The sequence below is a fragment of the Prunus dulcis genome, chromosome 3 (assembly GCF_902201215.1).
Source record: "Prunus dulcis chromosome 3, ALMONDv2, whole genome shotgun sequence".
Classification (NCBI taxonomy): domain Eukaryota; kingdom Viridiplantae; phylum Streptophyta; class Magnoliopsida; order Rosales; family Rosaceae; genus Prunus; species Prunus dulcis.
Genome location: NC_047652.1, coordinates 18,394,553 through 18,422,359, shown reverse-complemented (window position 1 = coordinate 18,422,359; position 27,807 = coordinate 18,394,553). Strand labels below are relative to the sequence as shown.

Here is a 27,807-nt window from a genome sequence, read left to right as displayed (position 1 = left end):
CAAAGGATTAGGACAAATATATCAGTCCTGAATGATCTAACTTGGCAAAATCTAGGAGTATAATGTTCTCTAAGCTCTTAGCAAGTAAATGGTAGAGCAATTACATCAAAAACAGACAGTTGATCGAGGAGAGCGACTGCGGAGATTATATCTTCCAGTACACGAAGTGATTGCATATAAATTATCTCCAACTTCTTCTTGCAGATGGTTGGGATCCTTCAAGTTCTCAATGCCATCTGGTACATCTTTGTCAACAAATGTAGACCAATCGGATTCATCATCTGATTCCCATTCCAACTCTGCGTTTTTTCGTAAGCTCATAACCTCCTCTGTTAGAACTTGTAGCATATCGTGGTTCAGCCTTCCATAGTCCCTGAAAATATCAAACACACACATGTTAAATGCAAATCATAAAAGCAAAAACAGAAAGAAAAAAAAAGAAGTTATTTAAATCTTTACTGAGTTCTTTTTCACTTACCTGTATCTGATATAAGCAACTATTATCCGAACTGCGGCATACAGCGCAAAGAAGTTCCTTAATATATTGACCCACCGAGTCTGTTGCTCTATTCCATTTGTTGTAAATCTCAGGACTGCAAGTTCAAGCAGGAATATAATCGATAGACCAATGTAGAGCTCACATCTCACAGTGGAAGTTTGCTTTGTGCTGGTGGACATGTAGAGGACAAACATTGACATGGCATAAACAAAGAAAGCTTTCATTGACCGCGATTCGAGCAACAAGGCATTGTGCAAGGCGAATAGCCTGTCCAAAGCAACAAACATGGTTGCCTGCTTCTGCTCAAAAGCTTCCTGTACATACATAAAAGGGAGTTTTTTTATGAGGATCATAAAGTTATTACAAAGACTGAATTAGCTAGAATGAAGCATAAAGAAATAGTTACCTGAGCTGACAATATGGATTTTGAATTTTCGACTAGGTGGTCATGTGCCTTTTGAATCTGGTCCTGTCGTTGAAGAAGCTCTTCTTGTTGTTCACGGCCAAATGTAGCAAACTGTTGCAAAATAACCCTGCATTTTTAAAACAGAGAGTTAATAACATACAGCTTGATAGATGTTTTGAAATTATTTTTACTAACATGGCAATTGCAATGTGTCTTACCTGCTCTCTTCTAGAGCTTGGGATTGAAACTTAGTTAGTGACTCAAGGCCATCAAGAGCTTCAGATTGCCCATGTAGAAGTTCCTTTTGCTTTTCCAAGGAAATCTCTGCTACATTCCCAATATCATCAGCCTTGCTTTGCAGCTTGCTCATCTTTGTAGACATGGCTTCTCCAACTATGCCTATCTTCTTCTCTATTTCAACAGTCTCATCCTGTAAGCTGTGTATTCCTTTACCTAGAACATGATAAGACTCATGAACCATTGCCATCCCCTCTTCCAATTTTTCCTTCATTTTGTCCTGCCCCATCTGCAATTCTAACTGAGAGGCTGCAATTTTCTCAGATTGCTCAAACATCACCTCTGACTGCTTCATTATGCCACCAATTTGATCACTCACAGTCTTGGAAGTCTGAGCCACTTCTTGTGTTTGTTCGTCGATTGAATTCAAAGACTCGTGGATATATTTTGAGCCCTCCAGCAATTTCTCTGATTTCTCTGCTATGGTTTCTAATTTCTCCTCTGCATAATCAGATGACTTTACCAATTCATTCACCAACATCTCTGTTTGACGCCGGAATATATCAGACCTGCAAAAAGAAAAGAAAACACACAACCACAATTCAAGTTAAGATTAATATTCTTCATGTTTTAACACTTACTGGGTTAAAGAGAAAAAAATTATACTCAACTGTAACTGATGGCAAATGGAGTTGGTTTCCAGATAGAATTCGCGATACGCATGAATTGCATTGTTGTCCAATTTTTCAAGGCAAGCTTTCATGGGAGAGCCTGCAGGGCATCTAGGAAAAGGGGGTCTGCCAGAGTCCTTTTGAAAGCAATTGCTAAGATCCCAAGCAAATCTCTTCCTCTTGTCATTGTCGTCGGCAGCAATCTCAGAACATGCTGCAAATATTCCTTGGTAAGCATCATGCCAACAAGATTTAGAGCCAACCAGTTTTCTTCTAGCGTTGTTGAGCCTCTCAATCCCCCTTTCATCATTGAGAGCATCCATGGAGAATTCAGCAGCAACATCACCAGATATTTGCAGATATTGTGCAGGGTTATGGCCGGCCTGGCCAGAAGAAGAAGACCAAAACCATGACATACAAGACCTTGACAGAGTTAAGAAGATCAACAGGAAAAGAAGAGACTTAGGTTGGCCCATTTGAATTTATTTCCTAGCAAAAGATGTTCTTCAACTTTCTCAGTCAATCACCTATGTTCAGTAACCTGCATTACAAATTCCAAATAAGACAATCAGTACCAGAGAATAACATAACCTCGATGGCGCTTGCTAGAAATAGAAACCAATCGAGAGATTTCGATAAAATTGGCAGAGTTGGGAAAAAAGAAAAATCAATGAATTCCTTATTTAGAGTGCATTGAAAGAGAGCAAGAAAAGAATAAAACCAATGCAGATAAACAAAGGTACCCATAAATTTATTTCTCATAATTGCGTCTAGAATTTTGTTTATATGATCAGAACAGTACAGGGTATGATGATTTTCAAGTAATTAATCTGCACCCATCAGAATGCAATTGGACCGCATACTCAGTCCAATAAAAATTACATCCACCACATAGCCAGAAAAAAAAAAAAAAAAAAAATCATCTTGGCTTTCAATGCACCAGAAATTTACTTATGCATACTAATTAATCCAGGCCTCCTTGATTAACTTTTTTTTTTTCCTTCAATTGACATCCTATTTGTATATTCCTCTGCCTTTTCAGGTTTTTACAAGAACAATGCACATGCCCTTCCAAGTAGATAAATAATTATAAGAAAAAAAGAAGAATAAAGATTAAAACTTTTCACCTTCTCACACAGCTATAATTAAAAAGGAAAAATTTAAAAAGTCTCTGGTAAAAGTTCACATAGCTTTCAATATAACCATATGAACACAAACAAGAACATTAACAGAGAAAATGAAATTAAGAAGAAACACAAAGACAGAACCTTAGAGAGAGAGAGAGAGAGAGAGAGAGAGAGAGAGAGAGAGAGAGAGAGGCCTTACTTGGAGAATGCTAAGAAGAGTCGCTGTGGTTTTGCGATGAAGTGCTCTGTTTGTGTGTTTGTTTTGGACTGTTGGGTTGTTCATGCAATAAGGTGGTGGCTTTGAGAGAAAGAAACGGCCTCCACGCGTATTTATAAGAGGGAGACGATGCTGTCGTTTTGGAAACGAAACATGAACAAAACAAAAGGAAAAAGGCCAAAAGAACAACCAAAACATCCAATAGGCAATTGCCACGTAGTTCTAGATAGGCACTTCATATTCCCTTGGGAAAACATTGCACCGTTGGCCCATTTGAATTAGGAAGTCCACCGACCCAAGACAAAAGATTTGCCTTCCAATTAATTAAGAGTTTTCCTATGTATACAAGGGCTTCACATATCCATAGTCCGCACAATACTATTTATAAAAAGTAAAAATAAAAATAATAATAAAGAAAAACCATTACAAATAATCTGACATAATTTTTGTTTTAATTTATTTAAAACTTAAAAATGTATTTTCTTTTTAAAACTTCAAACATAATCCTTTAGGCATTTCATGACCAAAAATGGGGGAGAATGATGTGTGTATGTTAAACTAGTTTTCTTTTTAATGGTAATTTTTTTTTTCCCCAAAGTTAAGAAGGGAGAGGGAGGATTTCACACACACACACACACACACACAAACAGGGTATCATGGAGGTTCGAAACTAAGACTACTAGTCTGCAAGGTAAGATACTTTTCAACTCGGCTACAACCTGTTGACTTTTTCATGGTACTTTGACCTTATGTTTTTATCTTATACTTTGCACTTCATACCACACGTGGTTCATTGGTATATTAGTGTTTATGAGCTTTCCGTTTGAAGTTTTTCATCGAAGCTTCATTGGATATTGAGTCTGAAGTTTGATTTATCAGTTGACTTGACTTGTTTTTCTTTCCAATGAGGTTTTTGTACTAAAGGGGGAGATTGTTAATGTAATATTTTTAATTGGCATTAGGTTGGTTTAGATTGAGGCATGAATCTGGGTTAATAACGAGGGTCGTGAAGAAGATGGAACTTATTGCAATGCATAAAATAAAGATCAATCTCAATTTGAACTTAGAACACTTTCCATTATGTACCTAAAAGGGCAAAACCTAATAATAATTCAGAGCAAAACTTTTTGAACTATACTATTCCCAAAACAAAACATAAACACAGGCAATCTATCTAGAGAGAACATTAGCACGATTTCTTCTACTTCTCAGACTAAAAGGATTGGTAGCACAAGCAAGAGGATTTGCCACTCTAGTAAACTGAGGTTTCACATAAGCACATTGAGAGGTAAGAGGCCCTTTGTCTCCACTGTAAGTGATATCAATATCTTCCAACCCTACATTCTGGCATGGTAATTTTCTACTGCACATAAGCTGTACAGCAACTGGTGTGGCAGAAGTGCCCTTAATGTTGGCGAAGGTGATGCGGCTGATCTGGACTGTAGATGGAGCCTTCTGTGCACACTGGCTATATGGGCAATACTGTTGGTCAATGAAGATAGGGTTTCCTACATTGACCATGGCAATATCTTGAAAGTGAATATGTGTGGCAGTGCCAAATGCAGGGGAGCCCGGCCATGTTTTGATTCTCAGACCATTTTGTGTATTAGTCAGGGTGCAGTTCTTGACTATGACTCCGGCCACGGGGTCTTCGCTTTGGTATTTTCCTAGACTTCCGATGCTTATACCGTGGCCTGGTCCACAAATAACGTTGGTCACGATAATTCGCTGGCTTCCGTCGCCAAGAGAGATGCAATCATCCCCTGTGCCGATGGTTGTGTGGTCGATGGTGATACCATATGAGTGCCCGATATGAATTCCATCCGTGTTTGCGCTGTCTTCAGGCGCTGTGATGGTGACATATTGGAACGTGACATTGCGACATCCAAAAACATTGATGTGGAAGTGTTTGCTGTCAAGAGAAGTTATGTCATGAATCATGGCATTTGTGACGAAATCCAACCTCAGATTCTGCATTAGGCAAACAGAACAAGCATTAGAGTTTAGCAACATGTATTTATAAACTGCAATGGTATCGAAGATATAAATAACAGCAAGGATTGATCGAAAGAACTTACAATAGCATCGGTAGCTTTGCAGTATTTGTTTTTGTGGCAATTGTTTTGGCCATCAAAACTTCCACCGCCATATAAGGTGAGCCTGTCCACGTATTGAAAACCAACCCAAGTATCCTGCTTTGTGAGATATTTGCTATCCAATGGAGCCTTGAGGTTGCCTTGAACTTGAACCTCAATAGGAGCCTTGCAAGGACCTTGCAAAATTGCTCCTCTCAAATTATATGTCCCCTTTGGAATAACAACTTTAGTTGGCCAAGTTGACGCACAAGCATCTCTCCAAGCATTGGCCAAAGCCTGGGTAATGTCAGAGTTTGGCTTTCCTCCATATGCTGCACTTGTCACATCGAAGACACTGGATTGTACTTTAGCTATAGAAGCTAACAATAAGAACACAAATATCCAATCGCCAGCTGCACAAACCAGACCCAAAAAAAAAAAAAAAAAACATTATACCACCTTTCAGAAAATCTGTGTCATGTGTGTGCTGTGCCTACTCATTCTTCTTATTGAAAACTTTGACATAAAACTTTGATTTCTTTGTCAAACGAAGTGTATGGGAATTCTCAGATATATTCAGATATGGTCATATGTATATTCTTCTCCAATAAGAACTCACCAACATTCTTTGCATTGACATATTGGTGAAAAAGAAAAAAGAATATAAGGCTGGGCAGACATACCCATTAGCTTAGAGCGAGACGAGATGTGCTTCCTTGAGAATGCCAAGTAGATGCCTATCTGAATTGCTCTGTAACTGTGGACTGTTGGGTTCGTGTGAGGTGGTAATTTGAGAGAAACAAACTGCTGCTTATAAGAGATTCTTTTTTGTTTGTTTCTCTAATCTTAACTTTTTCGAATCAGGAATGCTATGGCATTATGAAAAGGGTAAGATAAGAGCAACAACGAAACAAAAAACCCCTTAATTCGAATATTTCTTTTTCAGAAAAACCAAAAAAGGTAAGCATTATATCTTTTCTCGCAAGAAATCTATTTAATGGGAAGCTAGAATTTAGAGTTCCGCGACTAAATAGATTTCTTGCGAGAAGGCTTGTAGTTTCAAGCCGGTCCACTATGCCTTACCATTTTAATAACAAAATTATTCCATTATTTTGATAACAAGATCATTGTCGTGTTTTAACTTTTATTTTAAAGGTATGCAAGCTCTACTCCACCATCCTTGTGATTTGGGCATCCATTAACAATCATCGGAACAACGAAAAAACCTACTATGAATAAAAAAAAAAAGAAGTTTGATGAATTAACACATCAACCACAGTGTTAACAAAACAACAAAAATAATGTAGAATTGTAATCATATTACTCGAACTAATTGAAACTTTGTGTGCTTTTAAATTGAAAATAGAACAAGATAGAGAGATTATACATGTTATTGGCTGACAATGACACGAGTTTCGGATGTCACTTCTAGAGAGTGACATGTGAATTACATATTTTAGTTTTCAAGAAAAAAATTATTTCAATTTAAATCCTTAATGGGGCACAAATCTATAGTTAGAGAGAACAAATGAACTAGTAATAAGAAAGAAAGATACTTTTTAATTGTGCAAGCCAATAATAACTATCATGAAATCAAACACAACATAGACCGTAGACACAAGGAAATATGAAAAAATAAATAAAAAATAATTAGAATTGTTAACACATGTTTTGGGTTCTACCAAGCAAGCAAAGCATCATTAGTGAATAAAAGATAGTGTTATTTCTCTTTTCAAGATCTTGTTCGCTCTTGTAAACTTGAAAATCAAACACTGGCCATGGGTTTATAACTTGGGGAGCAGTTTTGCTCATCACTTTAACTCAAGGTGTATGCTCACCACTTGACACGTGCCCATAAGCATAACCATTGTTATATAAATCAAAGTAAAAAGTTAACCATGATTATGTCCATAGACACATGTCAAGTATTAAGAATGGTGATGAGTATACACCTTGAGTTAAAGTGGTGAGCAAAAATATTTCCTATAACTTGTACTATGACCAAACACCAGTAAACCAAGCAGCTATTTCAAACCGTGAAATATGGAATTCAGACTTAAGTTTGGCTAGTAATGTTTCTCTTCTTATCAAGCAAAACAATAAATTTGGAGAAGCTAATCAAAGAAATCAGACTTAAATTGAAGTGGAGATAACTTTTTAGACCAAAAAGAAAAAAGCAGAAGAACCAATTTTATAGATTGGAGAGATGAGCGGTGATGGTGAATGAATCGTCAAACAGTTCTTAGTAGGGCATGCATTTTTATCACATACATACATAAAATAAATCAGCCTCAATCTGAACTTGAAGAAAAAAAATATGCATAAAAATAAAATTTTAAATTTGAACAACAATTTATACACCTAAAATGGCAAACCTAATAATAAGAGCCAAACTTTTTGAACTATACAATTCCCAAAAAAAAAGAAACAAAAAGAAACAAAATCAATCTATCTAGAGAGAAGATGACTTGTTCTACTTCTAAGACTTAAAAGGATTGGTAGCACAAGCAAGAGGATTTGCCACTCGAGTAAACTGGGGCTTCACATAAGCACATTGAGAGGTAAGAGACCCTTTGTCTCCACTGTAAGTGATATCAATATCTTCCAACCCTACATTCTGGCATGGTAATCTTCTACTGCACATAAGCTGTACAGCAACTGGTGTGGCAGAAGTGCCCTTAATGTTGGCGAAGGTGACGCTACTGATCTGGACTGTAGATGGAGCTATCTGTGCACACTGGCTATATGGGCAATACTGTTGGTCAATGAAGATTGGGTTTCCAACATTGACCATGGCAATATCTTGAAAGTGAATATGTGTGGCAATGCCAAATGCAGGGGAGCCAGGCCATGTTTTGATTCTCAGACCATTTTGTGTGTTAGTCAGGGTGCAGTTCTTGACTAGTACTCCGGCCACGGGGTCTTCGCTTCGGTATTTTCCTAGACTTCCGATGCTTATGCCGTGGCCCGGTCCACAAGTAACGTTGGTCATGATGATTCGCTGGCTTCCGTCACCTAGAGAAATGCAATCATCCCCTGTGCCGATGGTTGTGTGATCGATGGTGATCCCGAATGAGCGCCCAATATGAATTCCATCCGTGTTGATGCTGTCTTCAGGCGCTGTGATGGTGACATATTGGAATGTGACATTGCGACATCCCAAAACATTGATGTGGAAGTTTTTGCTGTCAAGTGAAGTTATGTCCCGGATCATGGAATTGGTGACAAAATCGAGCCTCAGATTCTGCATTAGCCAAACAGACAGTAACATTAGAATTTAGCAACATGTATTCATAGATTATAACTTAATATCCAAGAAACAAATAACAGCAAGGATTGATCTAAGGAACTTACAACAGCTTGAGTAGTTTTGCAGTATTTGTTTTTGTAGCAATTGTTTTGGCCGTCAAAAGTTCCACCGCCATATAAGGTGAGCCTGTCCACGTATTGAAAACCAACCCAACTATCCTGCTTTGTGAGATATTTGCTGTCCAATGGAGCCTTGAAGTTGCCTTGGACTTGAACATCAATAGGAGCCTTGCAAGGACCTTGCAAAATTGCTCCTCTCGTATAGTATGTTCCCTTTGGAATAACAACTTTAGCTGGCCATGTCGATGCACAAGCATCTCTCCAAGCATTGGCCAAGGCCTGGGTAATGTCAGAGTTTGGCTTTCCTCCATATGCTGCACTTGTCACATCGAATACACTGGATTGGACTTTAGCTGTAGAAACTAACAAGAAGAACACAAATATCCAATGGCCAGCTGCATAACCAGAAAAAAGAAACCTGATAATAGTTAGTAACAGAGAGTAAAATTAACCTGTCCAAACAGAAAGGTGCAGGGGATTTCATTGAAAATTGGCAGAGTTGGAAAAGAATTTTTTAAAAAAGAAATCATCGATTCAAACCAAACTATGACAGTAACTTTAACCCAAAAAAACATCTTGAACAATTTCATGTCAAATTTCACATAAGACTTTGATTTCTTTGCATTGACATATCGGTGAAAACGAAAAAAGAATACAAGTTTAGGCACACATACCCATTAGCTTAGAGCGAGACGAGATTGTGCTTCCTTGAGAATGCGAAGTAGATGCCTATCTGAATTGCTGTGAGCAACTCTATGTAACTGTGGACTATATTGGGTTCGTGTGAGGTGGTGATTCGAGAGAAACAAACTCCTGATACTTATAAGGGAGAGGCCCTTCTTTTCCTTTTTTGAATCAGGAATGCTATGACATTATGAAAGGGTAAGAGCAACAAGGGAAAAAAACACCCTTCTGAATAAGGGAACATGCAAAAGGGTAAGGGCCCATTTCGGTAAAGACATCAACGATGTGAGTCTTGGCGATGAAAAACATCTTTGCATTTTTTATCTTTCTAATATCACTTGAGGGAATGAAATTTCTAGAAGACTTTTGGGAGCTAACAAAACAACCAGTGATTTCAGATAGAAATAACCAGCGGTTTGGTTATACTAACTATAACTACAGAAATTGTTTTTCCGTTTTCAGAAATGAAAACGAAAACAAAAAAAGGGTAAGTATTATTTCTTCTCTCGCAAGAAAAGTGGGTTCTCTTTTCTTCTACTTTCTATTTTTCTTAGAAACTTGCTACTTATTCCTCCTTTGAAAAAGAGGGTAAAAAGTGCGCATGCTTGCCTATTTCAAAATCTAGAAACTAGTAATCCCACTGGACGAACATGAAAGTGCAATCAGATTATGAACTTCGATTTGATAGATCTCAAATTTCTCTTTATTCCCCTAGTTTTAAACAACTATAGTTTCCTGGAGAAAAAAATGAAGAAGAAGATGACATGCCATATAGTACATGAATTTTCAACTGTTTTAACTTACTATGTATAGTTATTTACTCCAATAACCTAAGTAGGCACGTATGCACGAAACTAGGGAAACATGGATTTATGAAAAAAAAAATAAGGCAAAAAGTCACTTTTGGTCCCTGTGGTTTCAATTTGAATATTTTTGTTCGTGTGGTTTCAATTTCAAGTAATTCAAGGACAACTCTCAAGTTCTGTTAAATTTTTTAAACTTCCATTACTTGCGAGGGGGCCAATTCGGTCAAATTATTAAAAAAATCATTCCTTTTTAAAATAACAAATACAAAATGGAAAAAATAATAATAAATAACACAAATTCATTCCTTTTTAACTTTGGTGCCCTCCTTCTCTCTCTCCCATGCCCTCCCCCTCCCACCATAACCACCATCTAACAAGCCACTACCCAACCACCCAGCAACCAACCCTTACCACCCTCCCACCACAAAACTTCTCAAGACACCCCACCTATCTCTTTGTCTCTCTGTCTCAAGTCCAGCCCAAAAAATTGAATGCAAGCAAAAGACCACATTGCTCATAATTTATTACAATATGGCCAATAGATCTGCCAAAAAAAAAAAAAATTATAGCTCCAACCCAGCCCACCCACCAAGAACTACTCCTATTTCAATTTTATTCTCACTTATTATGGCTTATTTGATGGTATTTTTGAGGAGCAGAACTTGAAGTTGGGAAGGGTAAAATCTATAGCTATCGCCAAGTTATTAAAAATCGATTGATGAACAAAGCTGTATATTGGAGAATATCTAGTTTTAGGTTGTGGTGGTGGTGGAGAGATGATTAGTGGGCTGTGGTGGGGAGAGGTGGAGGGCCCAATCGGAGAGAGATAGAGGGATGAAGGGGGTTGGTGCGTTGGTGTTGGGTTGTCGGTAGGGATGGGATTGGGGGTGTGTCACGGCTAGGGGTAGGGGTGGGGCTGGGTATAGGATGCTATCAGGTGGTGGAGGAATTAAGAGGGAGAGATACAGCAGAGAGGGACGAAGGCTTCTAGGGAGGGGAGAAGAAGATATTTATTTATTTATTAATTTTTCCATTTTGTATTGTTTATTTTTAAAAGAATTAATTTTTTAATAACTTGTTTACTAGATTACCCCTGCACCGGTAACAGAAGTTAAAAGAATTTGATAAAAATTGAGAATTGTCTTTAAATTGTTTCAAATTGAAACAACATGGATGAAAATGTTCAAATTGAAATTACAGGGACCTTAGTGGTAAAAACGACAAACCACATGGACCAAAAATGACATTTTGTCAAAAAATAAAATAGAACAAAAAATAATTACAAGGAGGTTAGAACATAAAACCTCTACCCCCTCACCCCACCCGTATCATGTCACTTGAGCAAGACTCATGGGTAATTTATTCAACAACAAAAGTGTACTGACATTTTCCACCTCTGGAGAAACATCAGCATGGTTTGTACTTGTTAGATCAAGCAGAGGTTGCACAAGCAAGAGGCTTTGTCACGCGAGTAATCGTGGGCTTGACATTAGTACATTTAGAGGTAAGAGGGCCTTGGTTTCCAGTGTACTTTAAATCAATGTCACTTAGTACCACTTTCTCACATGGTAGGCCTTTGCTGCATACAAGTTTGACAGCAAGTGGAGTGGTAGATGTGCCCTTGATGTTTTTGAAGCTAACATTGCTGATCTTAACTTTGGATGGAACCTGCATAGAACAATTAATATTACCATTATTAATTAAAGATTAAGTAGATGACTTGACTAACAAGGAACATGTGATGTTAACAAATTGTTATATATACCTTTAGTGTGCACTGGTTCCATGGGCAGTACTCTTGGTCTATGAGGATAGGGTTACCAACATTAACCATGATAATATCCTCAAAGTGAATATCTGAGGCAGTACCAGCTGATGGGGAAGCAGGCCATGTTTTGATTCTCACACCATTCTGTGTATCAGTCAAGGTGCAGTTCTTGATTGTGATCCCGGACACGGGTTCTTCCTTCTGGTACCTTCCAAGGCTCCCGATGCTTATGCCGTGGCCTGGTCCGCAAGTAACGTTGGTCACGTTGAGATTTTTGGTACCGTCACCAATTGAGATACAATCATCCCCAGTTTTGATGGTTGAGTCAATGATGCTGATCCCAGTGGAACGTCCAATGTGGATTCCATCTGTGTTAATGCTCTCTTTAGGTGCTGAGACGGTGAAATGGTGGAATGCAACATTGGTGCACCCCAAAACATTGACGTGGAAATTTTTGCTATCTTTTGTAGTTATGTACTCAATTCTGGAATTGGTGATGAAGTTGAACCTCAAATTCTGCACATATATATTGAGAAAACAATCAAACGCATATGAGTATTTTTTTCTTCCTAGATTTATGTTGATCAGGCAAATGTTGATATTGTCAGACTGTGAATTTGGATCACGCATCAAGTCAAGAATTGATCAATGACCAAGATTTGAAACAGGGTAGGATCAGATTATCTTACAATGGCAATAGATTTGCAATTTTTGTTTTTGTGGCAATCATTTTGTTTCCAAGAAATTGCTCCTTGGCCATCAAAAGTTCCACCACCTGATATGGTGAGCCGGTCAATGTGGTCGAAACTAATCCAAGTATCCTTCTTTGGGAGTTGGTTGCCATCTGCTGGAGCCTGCAATATTCCTTGGAGCTGGAACGCAATAGGAGCCTTGCAAGGACCTTTAAAAGTTGTTCCTAAAAACTTGAATGTTCCTTTTGGAACAACAAGTTTACTTGGTGATGTTGAAGCACATGCATCTGTCCAAGCCTTGCTCAAAGCCTAATTCAAAACATTAAACAAAAATTAAGACACACTAAATGATTTAGTTTAGCAAACAATTATAGAAATAAATTCTAATCTGAACTGAATATGGAAATTAATGTTTGTTACCTGGGTAATATCAGAGTTTGGCTTTCCACCATATTTTGCACTTGTCACATCAAACACTGTTTGGGCTTTAGCTGTGGATGCTAACAACAAGAACACAAATACTGGCAAGACATTTTTCAGTTTCAATCCCATCTTCACTCTTTTTATTTTTATTTTTTTCACTTTTTTTTCACTTTATGTTTTTTTTTTTGGGAAGTTGATGAAATTCCATTTTATTTCAGGCCAATTTATAGTCCGATTGGAAAGCTAAACACCGTCAAATTATACGAGAGGCCATTAAGAAGCTAAACACCGTCAACCATGTTATCATATAATTAGTAATTAATTAATCAGCTCAGCCATGAATTACCTACAAGCCAGGGCACGCTGTTTTCTAATATTGCCGTCTACCCCAAGACACCACAAAATAACGCTTGGCTCCAGTTTGGACAAAAGATTTTTGCTTCCAAGGATATGTCAGATTAGAAAGAAAAGATTTAAGACATGGATCACTTATAATCCAATTTGATGCAAAGATTAACAAAAAATTGTTTCCGAACACACCAATCAATTCTTGACCATAATTTGTAACAAAGCAGTCGTGACATGAGAATTACCTCCCCAACTAATCAAACTAGTGGAAAATCTTTTTATATCCAGAAGAAATTAAAATGATTAAAGAATATATATTTAATTTTTTTTCTTCTTACCTAGTAGAGCCATAAATTATATTTCTTTTATTTTCACTAGATTATTACTAACTTCATATATCACAAAAATGACTTCTCTTTTGCTTTTCTTAAGTTAGAAAACTACCCATTCTTGCACCCAGAAAGATTATTATCATATCCTCATATCTCCAATATATATATAAAGCTTTTTTTTTTTCAGAAGGGTTTTGAACTTGTCCTCATGCTTCCTCTCCAAGTAAGTCAAGCTGTTTCCTCCATCAAGAAAACCCTAGCAACCATGAAGGCGGCCACCAACAGGCGGACCTCCGCCAGCTTTACCACGGGCACACCAAGTTGTTTAAACTTGATGGCATGGCTTGTGGCAACCCTCGAAATCGCGGGTTTTGTATTGGCTCTAGTAATAGTTCTAAACTGTCTTCTCATCATGACATATTCCATATAAACTCTCTCTCGGTCTCTCCCTTCATAATCTACTCCTCTTCTGTAACCGCAAATTGGTCCATCACTTTACTTGCTAAAAACCATTACAAGGACAAGAGCATTTACTTCGATGCCATGCAAGTCTCAGTTTTCTATCAGAAGGAGTTTCTCACCATGACAAACGTTGTTTTCAACGAAACTGCAGGCCCCAAGAATGAGTCATCAGTTCATGCAAGCCTTGTCGCATCTTCGGTGTTCGTCAAGGATCACGTGGGGGCTGCCATGGTTGAGGATTTGAGGGGAGGAATTGTGGGTTTTGGCGTGGCGATGCAGGGTGTTGTTAGGGTTGGTGGAGGACTGCATTGGGAGAGAAGGCTATTGAGGGTTGATTGTGATTATGTCAAGGTTGAGATTTCGAATAATAGAATAGAAGGAGCCTTGTTTGGTGGATCAAGTATATGTGATGTACGAGGATCATTAAGTTAAGTTTTATGTACTCCATTTTCGTTTCAACCCAAGTTATATATAGTCCGGTTGGAAAGCTTACCACCACTAACATATCAAACCAAATTCATAGCTACTTTTGTCCAAGGCATCTAGAAGCTTTTTTTGTTTGAAAAGGCATCAATTAGTTGCAAGCAATGTTTTCGTGCAACTTCTACTGTATATTATTTAGCTGTTAGTTTGTCTGTTTTTTGTCCTAACTCATCTCTTTTTTTTTCCTCGAAGTATGGTGAGATTCATTGATATATTTGTGAAACTTGTAGACACGTTTATGTGAGAAAGTTGATAAAAATTTGAAAAATTGTCTGGTTGTATAAAGTAAAAAAGTTTTGTTATGTGGCCCTACAGTTTTTTTATTTTTAGAAATGGATTTCATTTATAGAACCGAAATAGCATACATAGAACGACACGATATGATATCCTAGTCCTTTGCACAGCCACAAGATAGTGAGAGCATTTGACAGAGAACACACCAAAGCTCTAGAAAGAAAGAGGGAACCCACAAAGCACACCACCTCTATCCACCTCCAATAACGAATGACGCTGGAAATAGAGAAGTACTACAGAAAGCAATACAAGAAGAGGCAAAGTACAACGAACAGCTTCAGACTCAACACATTATTTTGTTGAGTGCAAGGGGATTGGCACATTTTTTTGTCCTAATCCACATCTACAATGAAGAAAGAATGATTAAATATGGCTCGCATAAAAAATGCAGATGATAGTAGATAACAAATGTTCAAGGCAAAAATTTAAGTTTTTTCAAAGTGTATTTAAACTCAACACATTACTTGAATTAATAATCCTTCTTCTTTTTTTTTTTGTTTGAAGTTTTTTACTTCTATTCTTGCACAAAAAATAAAAAGCATAAGACTGAATCACCCCTCTCTCTTCCCCTTCCTAGCACACCACCGGTCGAGGTGGTCATTCATATAGAAACAATTAAATAAAGAGGCTAATTGAGTAAATTTGGTTAAACAAATATCCAAAGAAGATTCATATTACAATAACATTCTTTTTTAATCAAATAAAACTTTCTTTCTCTTTCCCATGATTATTTTCATCTAATACCTACTAATTTATTCATCTCTTTTGAGATGTAACAAAAACATGTACTGAGATATTTTCCACCTCTTAGATGAAAACACCAAGTACAATCAACACAAAATCGAAGAGCACACAACCAATGTATCTCTGAAGAAACATCAGCAACATGGTTTGTGCTTGTTAGATCAAGCAGCAGTAGCGCCGGTAGAGCAAGCAAGAGGCTGTGCCACTCGATTAATTGTCGGCTTGACATTAGAACACACAGAGGTAATAGGACCTTTGTCTCCAGTGTACTTGAGATCAATGTCACTCAATTCCACATTCTCACATGGCAGGTGAAATTGGCACTTAGGTGACGAGGGTTAACTTTTACGACACCCAAACAAAACGCAACAATCTTCACACACTTTAGACCTTGACCAAGTACACTTATAACTAGTGAACTGCTAGGCATGAACAACCACAATCAAGAATACACACAGAGCATGCCACAATGTACCTGCAACCCTGGAAGATTACTAGTGACAACCTAGGCACTCAGAAGGACCCGTCAATCTAGGCATCCCCTGTGCTAGCAACAACTATAGTGAAAGTGTTTGAAATCATCATAATCAAGTAAACACCAAACAACGGATAATGATGACTAGTCAACTATAAGGACACAAACCCAGAATTCATACAATGACTAGTCAACCACTAAGAACACAAACCCAGAATTCATACAATGACTAGTCAACCACAATTCATACGATGACTAGTCAACCACCAAGAACACAAACCCAGAATTCATACGATGACTAGTCAACCACCAAGAACAAAAACCCAGAAAAATTACAGAGATGCAATCAGAAATTATTCACCCAGAAACCCACCATTGGGAAAATCTGGGGGTCATCAACCGACCAGGTAATCCACTAAGTAGAAAAAGATTCTTACAAAGGAACACAAGCAAGCTCAAGAAAAACCTAGATCTATTTAGGAAGATGAGCTATACCTCCTTTGTGCAATCTTCTTCTCCAACTTAGCAAAGCTTGAAGCGCAGTTCTTCATGGCAATGACAGCTCCTTCTCCAGCTCATTCATCCCATGGCACCAGCTTGCAAGCTCCAACTCAGACAGAAACCAAAATTTGGATTCAAAGGAGAATGACCAATTTCTTCAAGAAACCATACTCTTGAAGAAATCAATCTTGAATATGACCTAGATATATATGAGAGAGTGTTTGATCTAGTAAGATGAGGTTTTCATATTTCAAATGCAGTTTTCGAAAAGGAACATTTTGGAAAACTCAAAGATGAAAAATATGAAGGTTACACTTGAGGAAGAAGAGAAAGTTTACAGAGAAACTTTCCAAAACTTGCCTACAAAAGTGATGGCTGCCAAATGAGGAATTCTTTGGCTTTTACCAAGAGCCTGCAGGGTTCCTTCAACTCGTACGCTAGCCAGCGATTTGCTGGGCCCTTGAAACTTCACTGGACCAGCCATGTAGTTTCCTTTTGCTATCACAACCGTGTTCGGAGCTGTGGATGCTCATGCTTCTTTCCAAGCACTATTAATAGCCTAAAATCGATAGCATACTCAAAAAGTTACTAAGATGTTAAGATAGACGCTCGCATTCACAACAGACAACATTTACACTGTACTAAATATCTGGGAAGAGAAATAATTAAATAAAGAGGCTAATTGAGTAAATTTGGTTAAACAAAATATCCAAAGAAGATTCATATTGCAAGGGGATTGGCACATTTTTTTGTCCTAATCCACAACTACAAAGAAGAAAGAATGATTAATATGGCTCGCATAAAAAATGCAGATTATAGTAGATAAGCAAATTTTTAAGTTTTTTTAAGGGTATACACTGTCGAATCCCCCCTGAAGTATCACGCGTGTCGAATCTCCATCATGAATTAATTTTTCAGTCAATTTAGTCATTGTATTAAATTTATTCGCCAATTTCACCCATACCGTTAGCTTTTTCACAATTCCATCCAAATGCCTGTCAAATATTAGGGTAAATTTGAAATTTTACAAGGTATAGTATTAAGAAAAAGGGCAAAGTACTGAAATGGTTCTCAAACTTATACCTGATTTACATTTTGGTCCATAAACTAAATTATTCATTCAAATGGTCCCTCAACTCTATATTATTCGCTCCAGTGGTTCTACTGTCTAATTTTCTGTTAGATTTAACCTAATTTTACGGTAAATAATGACAAATTTTCCCTTATATTTAACAGAAATATTGACATAATGTAAAAGTAGGAACAATGGAGCGAATAGTATAAAGTTGATGGACCAAAATATAAATCGAGTATAAGTTTGAGGACCATTTGACTAATTTACCCAAAGAAAAATAAGAAAAATGTAATAACAAAATCAAATAGAGAAAAAGAAAACCTCCCACCAATTTCTTCTCCCCCATTTCCCAACCACCACCTACAGACCACTCCCCCCTCCTCCCACCCCCACTTGTAGAAACCAGAACCCCCTTCCCCCCTCCCCCTGTTGTGTTGAAATAATTAAAAGTTCCAATTACTTCTTTCCATATAGTAATTAAAATTCGAAATAATTTATAATAAAAAATGGAGTTTTTAATTGAGTGGAGAATTCACGGTTGGAACCACCTTGGGTGTTGTCAATTTGGTATGGTTCATAAAGTTTAAAGCTTGACAAGGATTGAGTTTTGCTGGTTCTTGGAGTTCTTTTTCTAGTTTCAGCTTTTTTATAAATTCTAGTTTCCTCCATCCCCCCAACCCTCCTAACCCTCAAAACCCAGAATCAAGACCCCCTCCCCCGATTTTTTCTCCCTCATACTGATTATCCCAACCACCAACCACCACCCATAGATATATCCCCTGTCCTCCCCCGTCCCCCCAACCCCCACTTGCAGAAACCAGAATCCCCTCCCCCCCACTCCCCGATTTATTTCTCCCACATTCAAGCACTTTGAAGAACCAGAGAAAAAAAATCAATTTTTAATTCAACAGTGAAGTATATGCCTAACATGGTACTTTTTTCATAGAGATTTGGATGGAAATTGTCAAAAGCTAACGGCAAGAGTGAAGTTGGCGAAGAAATTTAATATAAAGGCTAAATCGGCTGAAAAATTAATTTTCGGTGGAGATTTCAACAAGCGTGATAATTCAAGGGGGTATTTAGCAGTTTACCCTTTTTTTTATTGTGTGTTTAAACTCAACACATTACTTGAATTAATAATCCTCATTCTTCTTTTTTTCTTTGAAGTTTTTCCTTCTATTCTTGCATAAAAAATAAAAATCATAGGATTGAATCACCCCTCCCTCTTCCCCTTCCTAGCACACTACTGGTCGAGATGGTCATTCATACAGAAACAATTAAATAAAGAGGCTAATTGAGAAAATTTGGTTAAACAAATATCCAAAGAAGATTCATATTCCAATAACATTCTTTTTTAATCAAATAAAACTTTCTCTTTCCCATGATTATTTTCATCGAATTCCTACTAATTTATTCATCTCTTTTAAGATGTAACCAAAAAATGTACTGAGATATTTTCCACTCTTAGATGAAAATACCAAGTACAATTAGCACAAAATTGAAGAACACACAACAAATGTATCTCTGAAGAAACATCAGCAGCATGGTTTGTGCTTGTTAGATCAAGCAGCAGCAGCGCCGGTAGCACAAGCCAGAGGCTGTGCCACGCGATTCATTGTCGGCTTGACATTAGAACACACAGAGGTAATAGGGCCTTTGTCTCCAGTGTACTTGAGATCAATGTCACTCAATTCCACATTCTCACATGGCAGGCCTTGGCTGCATACAAGCTTCACAGCAACTGGGTCAGTACATGTGCCCTTGATGTTCTTGAAGCTAACATTGCTGATCTTAACTTTGGAAGGAACCTACACAAAACCATTCATTAATTGATTAATTTAAATCCTTTTACAGATTAAGTAAATGATGACTTGATTAACAAGGAACATTTATATGATGTTAATAAATTGTTATAGATAGATACCCCTTTTTTGCATTCGTTCCATGGGCAGTACTCTTGGTCAATGAGGATAGGGTTACCAACATTGACCATGGTAATATCCTCAAAGTGAATATCCGAGGCAGTGCTATCTTTTGGGGAAGCAGGCCATGTTTTGATCCTCACACCATTCGTTGTATCAGTCAAGGTGCATTTCTTAATATTGATGCCGGACACGGGTTCTTCCTCTGGGTACCTTCCAAGGCTCCCGATGGCTATGCCGTGGCCTGGCCCGCAAGCAACGTTGGTCACGGTGAGGTCCTTGGTACCGTCACCGATCGAAATACAATCATCCCCAGTTCCGATGGTTGTGTCAGTGATGTTGATCCCAGTTGAACGACCGATGTGAATTCCATCTGTGTTCATGCTTTCCTTAGGTGCTGAGACGGTAAATCCATTGATTTCAACCTTCTCGCACTTCTGAAGATTGACGTGGAAATTTTTGCTATCTTTTGAAGTTACGTCCAAAATTTTGGAATTGGTGAGTGCGTGGAACCTCAAATTCTGCATATATTAAGAAAACCAATCAAACACAAATATGTTTATATTGTCAGGCTGTGAATCTGGATCACGTATCATCAAGTCAAGAATTGATCAATGAGCAAGATTTCGCAAACGCTCCTATATGACACAGGTAGATTTTCAAGTATATAAAACAACATGGTAGGATTAAATCATCTTACAATGTGTTTAGATTTGCATTGTCTATTTTTGTTGCAATCATTGTTTTTCCAAGACTGTGCTCCTTGGCCATCAAAAGTTCCACCACCTGACAAGGTGAGCCCGTCGACGTGGTCAAAACCAATCCAAGTGTCGTCCTTCGGGAGCTGGCTGCCATCTACTGGAGCCTGCAATGTTCCTTGGAGCTGAAACTCAATAGCAGCCTTGCAAGGACCTTTAAAAGTTGTTCCTACAAACTTGAATGTTCCCTTTGGAACAACAATTTTACTTGGTGTTGTTGATGCACATGCATCTGTCCAAGCCTTCTCTAAAGCCTAATTAACATTACGCAAATTTAAAAATGTTAATGATTTAGTTTGGCAAACAATTGTAGAAACAAATTCTAATCGGAACCGAATATGAATACAAATGTTTTTGTTACCTGGGTAATATCAGAGCCTGGCTTTCCACCATATTTTGCACTTGTCACATCTAAGGCAGCAGATTGAGCTTTAGCTGTGGATGCTAACAACAAGAACACAAACATTGGCAAGACATTTTTCAGTTTCAAACCCATCTTGAGGCTTTGTTATTTCCTTTTTGTTTGGATTATGATGAACTCCTTTGCTTTGCCCAATTTATACTCCCATCGGAAAGCTCATCAGCGTTAATATTTATTTTGCCAATTAAGAAGTTGAATGTAGGTCAACCATCCTATAATTAGTAATTAATTAAGCTGCTCAGCTTTAGAACATGAATTACCTACAATGGCTCTTCGCTCAGTTTCCAATTTGGGCAAAAGATTTTTTCTTCCAAGACCATGTCAGATTAGAAAGAAAAGATTTATGACATGGATGACTTATAAACCAAAAGTACTAAACCTGTTATAAACCAATTTGGTGCGAAGATTAACAAAAAAATACTCACACAAAATTGATTTTTCATAAACCAAAAATTGTTTCTGAACGCACTAATCAAACTAATAAATTCTTGACAATAATTTGTAACAAAGCAGTCGTGACAAGAGAAATAACTATTGGATATTCGTTTTATATTCACATTGAAAAGTTAAGGGACCTAACCTGGGTTTATAAGGAGTGACTGAGGGCCTTATCTAAGGCATGCTTTACCAATAGTTGAGACCCAATCGGGAGATGTTTTGTCTTATATTCCTACTAATGTAATTTCTATTGCAGATAGACAAATATTCATATATGTGAATTTATTTAATGATGGAATCAGATCGCAGCACAAATTATGTTTCCAGGGTAGGATTTGCAGCTCAAATTAAAGCTATGAGGTCATATCTCTTAACCGTTGGATCAAACTAACCAATTTGATCCAATGACCAACCAATTTAATCTAACCGCTAAGAGATCATCTAAGGGCCTTAGATATACGGCCCTCACTATAGAATTCTCATGTAGCATGTAACAACCCGATCCTAAATCAATTTTTAATTATTAATTTATTCAAATAAAAGACAATTTTACCCCTGAAATATTTTAATGCTTTAAAAGTTGACTTTTTGTTCGGGAGGGAATCTGGGGATTTCAATTATACTTTTGCGTAGAGCACGTCGAGATGAGTTCGTAGACACGTAGTGGACTCAAATCTGAGTTGTAACGAAGAAGTTACAATGAAAAATATAGTGGAAAAATCATACATTTTTCGAAAAAGGGTATTTTAAAAATCTGATAACACGCTCTCTCTCTCTCTCTCTCTCTCTCTCTCTGTTTTCGTGCGATAGAACAACCACCCCTCCTCTTAGATTTTTCTTCCCAGCCGGTGGCCTCAAGATCCACCACTTGGGGCAGTACTGGTCCCAAAAGGACCGCAACATCTTCCTCTTCGAGCCCAGCCCCAGACAAGCCGCCACAGCCCCCGATTTTGGCAGTAAAAAAATAGAAAACTGGCCGGTTTCTGTGAGAATTTTCTCACGCTCTTTTGAAAGTTTCCGGCCACCATTTCCTTCAATCCAGGTATGCTTTCTCAACCTCTCGAGGTGTTCTAGTTGCTGGTTGTGTTGGTTATGAGAAATTTTTGCGTTTTGAGACGTAAATAAGAGATGGAAGTTTGGCCGAATTTCGGCCTCTGATTCGGGCCACTTCCGTCGACTTTTTGGGGTAGGTCCAAGATCAAAAGTTGCTCCACTCTATGTGCTGATCATGTAGGTATAAGTCTTGACCGGCGGTTTGGAGATTTTCTGATTGCCGGAATCGCTTTGGACAACCACGCGTTGCCGGCACGTGGACCACTTTTTGGCTGGTCCTTGAGTCCTAAAATAATCATCATGTCGTCCCGAGCACGACGGTATGCTCGGATATGATTTTGGTTATCGATTGGTCGTCGATCGGATATCGCATATTAGGCGTAATCCGGGTTCGATATGTTCGGACCGTGGGGTCGACTTTATTTTTGAATATGTTGATTTAGGCACTTCTAGGATCGTAAATTCCCCCGTGCATCGATCGATCGCGCGAGTATGCATCTAGTCAGCACATAGCGAACGAAAAAAGCATTCATCCTGGATTGGATTCTATTCCTCAATCAAAATGTCTATCAATTGATCTCCATTCATTCGGTCAAAGTGTCACCCTTGAGAGGTGCACCATGTTGATAGGAATCGGCAAAGACCCTCTTAGGAATTTGCAGATCAAGAACTGGTGTCCCGGATACTCCGATTCAACAATTCAAAGTTTAGATAAACGATAACCGTCCGACCGTGAGATCGTGAGCGATCCGACCGTTCGATTTAGACCAAACTTGCATGATAGGTTTAGTAAACATTGTTGAAGCCATAGGAACTCTTGGTTCGAAAATGGGAGGTCGTGGGCCCTGCGGGCCCGGTTGACCCAATTTGAAAGTTTGAGCCTCGATTGACCGTGAGTCTTCTGAGGTAGTTTCACCCTTCAAGAAGTACATTGTTTTAAAAGTGGAATTTTGACTATTTTGATTTTGAGGGTCATGGTTGTTTTGAATATGGATATATGTTTGAGAAGTTTTCAATGCATATTATGATGAAGTATTTGGACAAAATATATTAATATGAATTTGGGGAACGTTATTGACTGGTTATGTGAATTGTATATATATATATATACACACACACATAGTGGTTTGAAAAGATAAGTTATGGACACAAGTTCTCAACAATATGGAGTGTAAATTCTAAGATAGTTGAGTACTGATTTTTGGGAAGTTGAGAAAAGATTTGAAATATGGATTTGTGGAGTATGAGAAATTTTAGGATGAGTATTGGTATAAGGTTTTCAAACCCACCCTAGGGTACCCCCCAAGTTGCCTTGAAACAACTTTGTTATTTTGTATAATGCACCACGAGTTTCAGGGACACTTGAACGGTGTGGTGCGAGGATTGCGGCTTAGGTTGACTTTGTGTTTGCGAGGCTTGCGAGGATGTGTCACATTATGTGACACAAGGAATTGACGGTGCATTATTGGAATTGACGAAAAATTATTGTAATTGATGGTATATTAAAGGAATTGAAGCACTACTACAAAAAAGCAAAAAGACAACGGTAAATCACCGTCGTCTATTCTGTTTTTCAATGGTCGTGGAATCCACCGTAATCTTTTCCCTCATAAACCACGACGCTAAATCACCGTCGTTGTTAAAATATACAACGTCATCAACAAATACAAAACGACGCCTTTGTACTGCAAAAAGATCTAAAAAAGCAGTCGAGGATGAGAATAGACGACCAACTCTCTAAAAAAACCGTCGTTAAAAAGGAAAAATATGACACATATTAACAGAACAAGGCCGCAAGATAGACATACAACGACGAAAATTAAAATAAGACGCCGTTAAATATCATTTTCACGACAATAAAAAATATGACGTCTTTAAATACATTAGAAGACGACGTTATTGATTCCTACTACGTCGCCTATATAAAACAGCCGTCGTAAAATAAATTTTCCACTTCGATTTTTCTATAAAAGATGACGTGGAAATAGTTGTCAGTGTCATTATTTACGACGTATGTATTTATAGAGTAGACGTTGAACAACGAAACAACGTCGGTTACAAATATATGAGAGTCGTATTACAAAATTTATACGTCCTATTTTCAGAAACAAACAACGACGATAAATATTAGACGTTGTTAAATAAAACAACGTCGAAAACAAATAAAAACAGACGTGTTTAGTCTGCTAAAGTTTTAAAAAATAGTCGAGGATGAGAATAGACGACCAACTCAAACAAATCACCGTCGTTAAAAAGGAAAAATATGACACATATTAAAAGAACAAGGCCGCAAGATAGACATACAACGACGACAACTAAAACACTACGCCGTTAAATATAATTTTCACGACAAGAAAAAATATGACGTCTTTAAATACATGAGAAGACGACGTTATTGAAATCTACTACGTCTCTTATTTACAAACAACCGTCGTGAAATAAATTTTCCACTTCGATTTTTCTAAAAAAGATGACGTGGAAATAGTTGTCAGTGTCATTATTTACGACGTATGTATTTATATAGTTGACGTTGAAATGCAAAACAACGTCGGTGGCATTTATATAGTCGACGTTGTATTTATATGTATTCATTACTCACGCCGCACTTATTAATGTAGACGACGTTGAACTTCTAAACAACGTCGGTTCCAAATAAATGAGAGCCGTATTACAGAACATATAGACGGCGTTGATTATGATGAGAGCCGTATTACAAATAACGTCGTTTAATTGATATTAGACGGCGGTTATAATGAATTACCGTCGGAATTCATTTCGTTCCTCTTCGTTTATAAAAGAACTTGCGACGTGGAAAATGTATGATGACGTCGTATTTTTTAACGTTCAGATTATTTATCTCGTTTTTTAGACGTCGGTATTATGGGATTGGAGTCGTGTTATTTAGAATTACATGGCGGTTCTTAATCCTTCCCCGACGTGATATCCTGAATAATTGCTTCACAATAGCGTCGTGGTTCTTCATTGTTACGTTGCTTTAAGACGTCGGTAAATATGCTGAATAACTGGTTCACCATAACGTCGTGTTTTATTTGAACAGACGTCGTTTTTTATGCAGAATATAATGATGTAATCTGGAACCAGTATTTTTTGCACTGATTGTTTTGTGGCCAAAACCTGTATAATGAAAGTGAAGAAATCACATTACAATATATTACAAAATTAATGTCATACACTGCCAATTACATAAGCATCATTCAATCCATATATCTTCACACCCACCTCGAATATTTTGACCACCTAACTCACCCACCAGTTCATCAAATGTGTCAACATTTGGCATCCCTCTAGTAAATGGCTCACACTCAATTATCACATCACCTAAGACTTCATCACCAATAACATCATTATATTCTCTATTAGGCATTGATAACACTACCGACCAACCACGATGCATCGGGTCGTCAACAAAAAAATATTTGTTTGACTTGAGAAGCCAAAACAAATTGGTCATTCCTATGTCCAATTTTACTCAAATCTACAAGGGTAAATCCAAGTTCGTCGACTACAAGACCAGAACTATCTATCCAATCACACCTAAAGACTGGGATTGTAAACTTTTGGTAGTCAAGGTCCCAAATTTCTTGAATGACACCATAGAAACCCATATTTGAGAGAATTGGGTTTTTATCCTTGGCACTAGCAACTTGCATGGTATGTGCAAGTAAATAAACTCCACTATTTTGAGTTGTCCGCACATCATCTTGTGCCTTGATATTGAATTTAATACCTTTAATAAGATAGCTCCTATATAATGGCACTGCCATGTTTGGACCAGCTGCTAGCCACCTTAAATTTTCTGATACGCCATGATTGTCTTCCTCAAGTTCACTTTGAACCTGCAAATTAATCAAATCTTAATTCAATCTAACATAGAAATAAGAAGAAAATTAAAAGAGAAATATGTTATTCAACAACATATACCTTGAAGCGTAGCCATTGAATGAAAGTGCTATTGTGCTTATCCTGCAGCCACTTTGTTCTCTTTCTAAATTTTGGATAAGCAGTCTTGATGTGGATCATATGTTGCCTACATGACACGAAAAATTCAAGCATTACGGTCCCAAATATATAAGATAAACATAAGAAATAATTTAAAATGGAAACTTAAAGAATAAAACTCATACGTACTCGATATAAGGTAGGACTTCCTCCGTATTCTCCAAGACATATAGATGTGCTTGATTCAACAGGTCCTGATCAACTACGCTCACTGTGCAACCTGATAATGGCTTTGAAACTCCCATCTTTTGGCTTGAAGGCACTCCAACTGTACTAACATCGGATAAATGCTGAGTACAAAACTCTACCGCTTCTTCAGCTATATACCGCTCAGCAATGCAACCTTCGGGACGAGTACGATTCTGAACATACCCCTTCAGCACTTTCATATATCTTTCAAGCGGATACATCCACCTAAAATATACTGGCCCACATAGACGAACTTCTCTGACAAGATGTACTACTAGATGAACCATGATATCAAAGAATGAAGGGGGAAAGTACTTCTCAAGCAAACACAGAGTAACTACTACATCTTCTTCCAACTTATCTAGCTTGGAAACATCAACAGTCTTTGCACATATAGCATTGAAGAAGAAGCACAAACGAGTTATTGCATACCTTGCAGGCTTCTCCAAAACAGAACGAATTGCCACAGGGAGCAATTGTTGCATTAAGGTATGACAATCATGTGATTTAAGGCCAAGAAGTCTTGAATCTTGTAAAGATACAAGATTTTTAATATTTGAAGAATAACCTTCAGGGACCTTCATACCATAGAAAGAATTGCAAACCTCTCTCTTCTCTGCTCTTGACAAATTCCAAGGCCCAGGAGGCAAACGAGTACGTCTTTCTCCATACTTGGGTTGCAAATCAGTTTTGACCCCCATGTTCAATAAATCTAATCGAGCAGCAATCCCATCTTTATTTTTTCCAGGGATCTCCAGCAATGTACCAATGATACTATCGCAAACATTCTTCTCAATGTGCATAACATCTAGGGCATGCCTCACGGGAAGGTATTTCCAATACTCGAGATCAAAGAATATTGATTTCTTCTTCCAACAAACTCTGTCACCATTTTCAACCATATGCAGCACTTCTTCTCGGTTAATGGCTCGGGAGGTATGCCATATTCAGGTTTCCCATTAAAAGCTGCACGTTGCCTCCTATATGGATGATTGATTGGTAACCATTTTCTATGCCCAATGTAACAAATTTTGTGGCCATTTTTCAACCTGTGACTAGGTGTATCATCGCCGCATATTGGACAAGCTTTATATCCTTTAACAACACAACCAGATAAGTTTCCATAGGCGGGGAAATCATTAATTGTCCACATTAATGCAGCTCTGAGTGTAAAGTATTCTCCATTATGTGCATCATACACTCCTCTAATCCCAACCCACAAAGATTTTAAATCATCAATCAAAGGCTCCAAGTAGACGTCTATATCATTTCCGGGTTGTTTAGGACCGGAAATCAATAAGGTTAACATCATGAACTT

General features: G+C 37.7%; 6 protein-coding genes across 6 annotated transcripts; 1 reads left to right on the top strand and 5 right to left on the bottom strand.

Moving 5' to 3' along the window:
• On the bottom strand, positions 1–3,218 carry LOC117620977 (protein GAMETE EXPRESSED 1-like). The gene is made up of 6 exons (XM_034351236.1): positions 3,140–3,218; positions 1,814–2,354; positions 1,124–1,711; positions 906–1,032; positions 479–813; positions 1–373 (listed from the first exon to the last, which is right to left on the bottom strand). The coding sequence occupies exons 2-6, from the start codon at positions 2,287–2,289 to the stop codon at positions 106–108; spliced, it is 1,794 nt and encodes a 597-aa protein (XP_034207127.1). The 5' UTR covers positions 2,290–2,354; positions 3,140–3,218; the 3' UTR covers positions 1–105.
• Positions 3,219–4,327: 1,109 nt separating this feature from the next.
• Positions 4,328–5,919, bottom strand: LOC117621917 (exopolygalacturonase-like). Its single transcript, XM_034352445.1, has 3 exons — positions 5,916–5,919; positions 5,236–5,645; positions 4,328–5,128 (listed from the first exon to the last, which is right to left on the bottom strand). The coding sequence occupies exons 1-3, from the start codon at positions 5,917–5,919 to the stop codon at positions 4,328–4,330; spliced, it is 1,215 nt and encodes a 404-aa protein (XP_034208336.1).
• A 1,792-nt stretch (positions 5,920–7,711) lies between these two features.
• On the bottom strand, positions 7,712–9,279 carry LOC117621916 (exopolygalacturonase-like). Its single transcript, XM_034352444.1, has 3 exons — positions 9,276–9,279; positions 8,587–8,996; positions 7,712–8,476 (listed from the first exon to the last, which is right to left on the bottom strand). Exons 1-3 carry the CDS (start codon positions 9,277–9,279, stop codon positions 7,712–7,714), a joined length of 1,179 nt encoding a protein of 392 aa, XP_034208335.1.
• A 1,940-nt stretch (positions 9,280–11,219) lies between these two features.
• On the bottom strand, positions 11,220–13,156 carry LOC117620986 (exopolygalacturonase-like). The gene is made up of 4 exons (XM_034351245.1): positions 12,972–13,156; positions 12,549–12,860; positions 11,857–12,375; positions 11,220–11,759 (listed from the first exon to the last, which is right to left on the bottom strand). The coding sequence occupies exons 1-4, from the start codon at positions 13,101–13,103 to the stop codon at positions 11,523–11,525; spliced, it is 1,200 nt and encodes a 399-aa protein (XP_034207136.1). The 5' UTR covers positions 13,104–13,156; the 3' UTR covers positions 11,220–11,522.
• An 837-nt stretch (positions 13,157–13,993) lies between these two features.
• Positions 13,994–14,548, top strand: LOC117621915. Its single transcript, XM_034352443.1, has one exon. The coding sequence runs from the start codon at positions 13,994–13,996 to the stop codon at positions 14,546–14,548; it is 555 nt and encodes a 184-aa protein (XP_034208334.1).
• A 4,528-nt stretch (positions 14,549–19,076) lies between these two features.
• Positions 19,077–20,919, bottom strand: LOC117620983 (exopolygalacturonase-like). Its single transcript, XM_034351242.1, has 4 exons — positions 20,730–20,919; positions 20,311–20,622; positions 19,613–20,131; positions 19,077–19,496 (listed from the first exon to the last, which is right to left on the bottom strand). The coding sequence occupies exons 1-4, from the start codon at positions 20,862–20,864 to the stop codon at positions 19,251–19,253; spliced, it is 1,212 nt and encodes a 403-aa protein (XP_034207133.1). The 5' UTR covers positions 20,865–20,919; the 3' UTR covers positions 19,077–19,250.
• Positions 20,920–27,807: the final 6,888 nt, after the last annotated feature.

What these genes read in the sequence shown, in the direction of transcription:
- LOC117620977 (XM_034351236.1), bottom strand. Translation starts at nt 2,289, where the DNA reads ATGGGCCAACCTAAGTCTCTTCTTTTCCTGTTGATCTTCTTAACTCTG. An exon ending in CAAGCTCTAGAAGAGAGCAG is followed by an intron (nt 1,033 to 1,123) that starts GTAAGACACATT and finishes TTAAAAATGCAG; the next exon opens with GGTTATTTTGCAACAGTTTG. An exon ending in AATCCATATTGTCAGCTCAG is followed by an intron (nt 814 to 905) that starts GTAACTATTTCT and finishes ATGTATGTACAG; the next exon opens with GAAGCTTTTGAGCAGAAGCA.
- LOC117621917 (XM_034352445.1), bottom strand. An exon ending in GCAAAGCTACCGATGCTATT is followed by an intron (nt 5,129 to 5,235) that starts GTAAGTTCTTTC and finishes TGCCTAATGCAG; the next exon opens with AATCTGAGGTTGGATTTCGT.
- LOC117621916 (XM_034352444.1), bottom strand. An exon ending in GCAAAACTACTCAAGCTGTT is followed by an intron (nt 8,477 to 8,586) that starts GTAAGTTCCTTA and finishes TGGCTAATGCAG; the next exon opens with AATCTGAGGCTCGATTTTGT.
- LOC117620986 (XM_034351245.1), bottom strand. Translation starts at nt 13,103, where the DNA reads ATGGGATTGAAACTGAAAAATGTCTTGCCAGTATTTGTGTTCTTGTTG. An exon ending in CAAACTCTGATATTACCCAG is followed by an intron (nt 12,861 to 12,971) that starts GTAACAAACATT and finishes GTTTTGAATTAG; the next exon opens with GCTTTGAGCAAGGCTTGGAC. An exon ending in ATTGCAAATCTATTGCCATT is followed by an intron (nt 12,376 to 12,548) that starts GTAAGATAATCT and finishes ATATATGTGCAG; the next exon opens with AATTTGAGGTTCAACTTCAT.
- LOC117621915 (XM_034352443.1), top strand. Translation starts at nt 13,994, where the DNA reads ATGGCTTGTGGCAACCCTCGAAATCGCGGGTTTTGTATTGGCTCTAGT.
- LOC117620983 (XM_034351242.1), bottom strand. Translation starts at nt 20,864, where the DNA reads ATGGGTTTGAAACTGAAAAATGTCTTGCCAATGTTTGTGTTCTTGTTG. An exon ending in CAGGCTCTGATATTACCCAG is followed by an intron (nt 20,623 to 20,729) that starts GTAACAAAAACA and finishes AATGTTAATTAG; the next exon opens with GCTTTAGAGAAGGCTTGGAC. An exon ending in GGAACGAATGCAAAAAAGGG is followed by an intron (nt 19,497 to 19,612) that starts GTATCTATCTAT and finishes GGTTTTGTGTAG; the next exon opens with GTTCCTTCCAAAGTTAAGAT.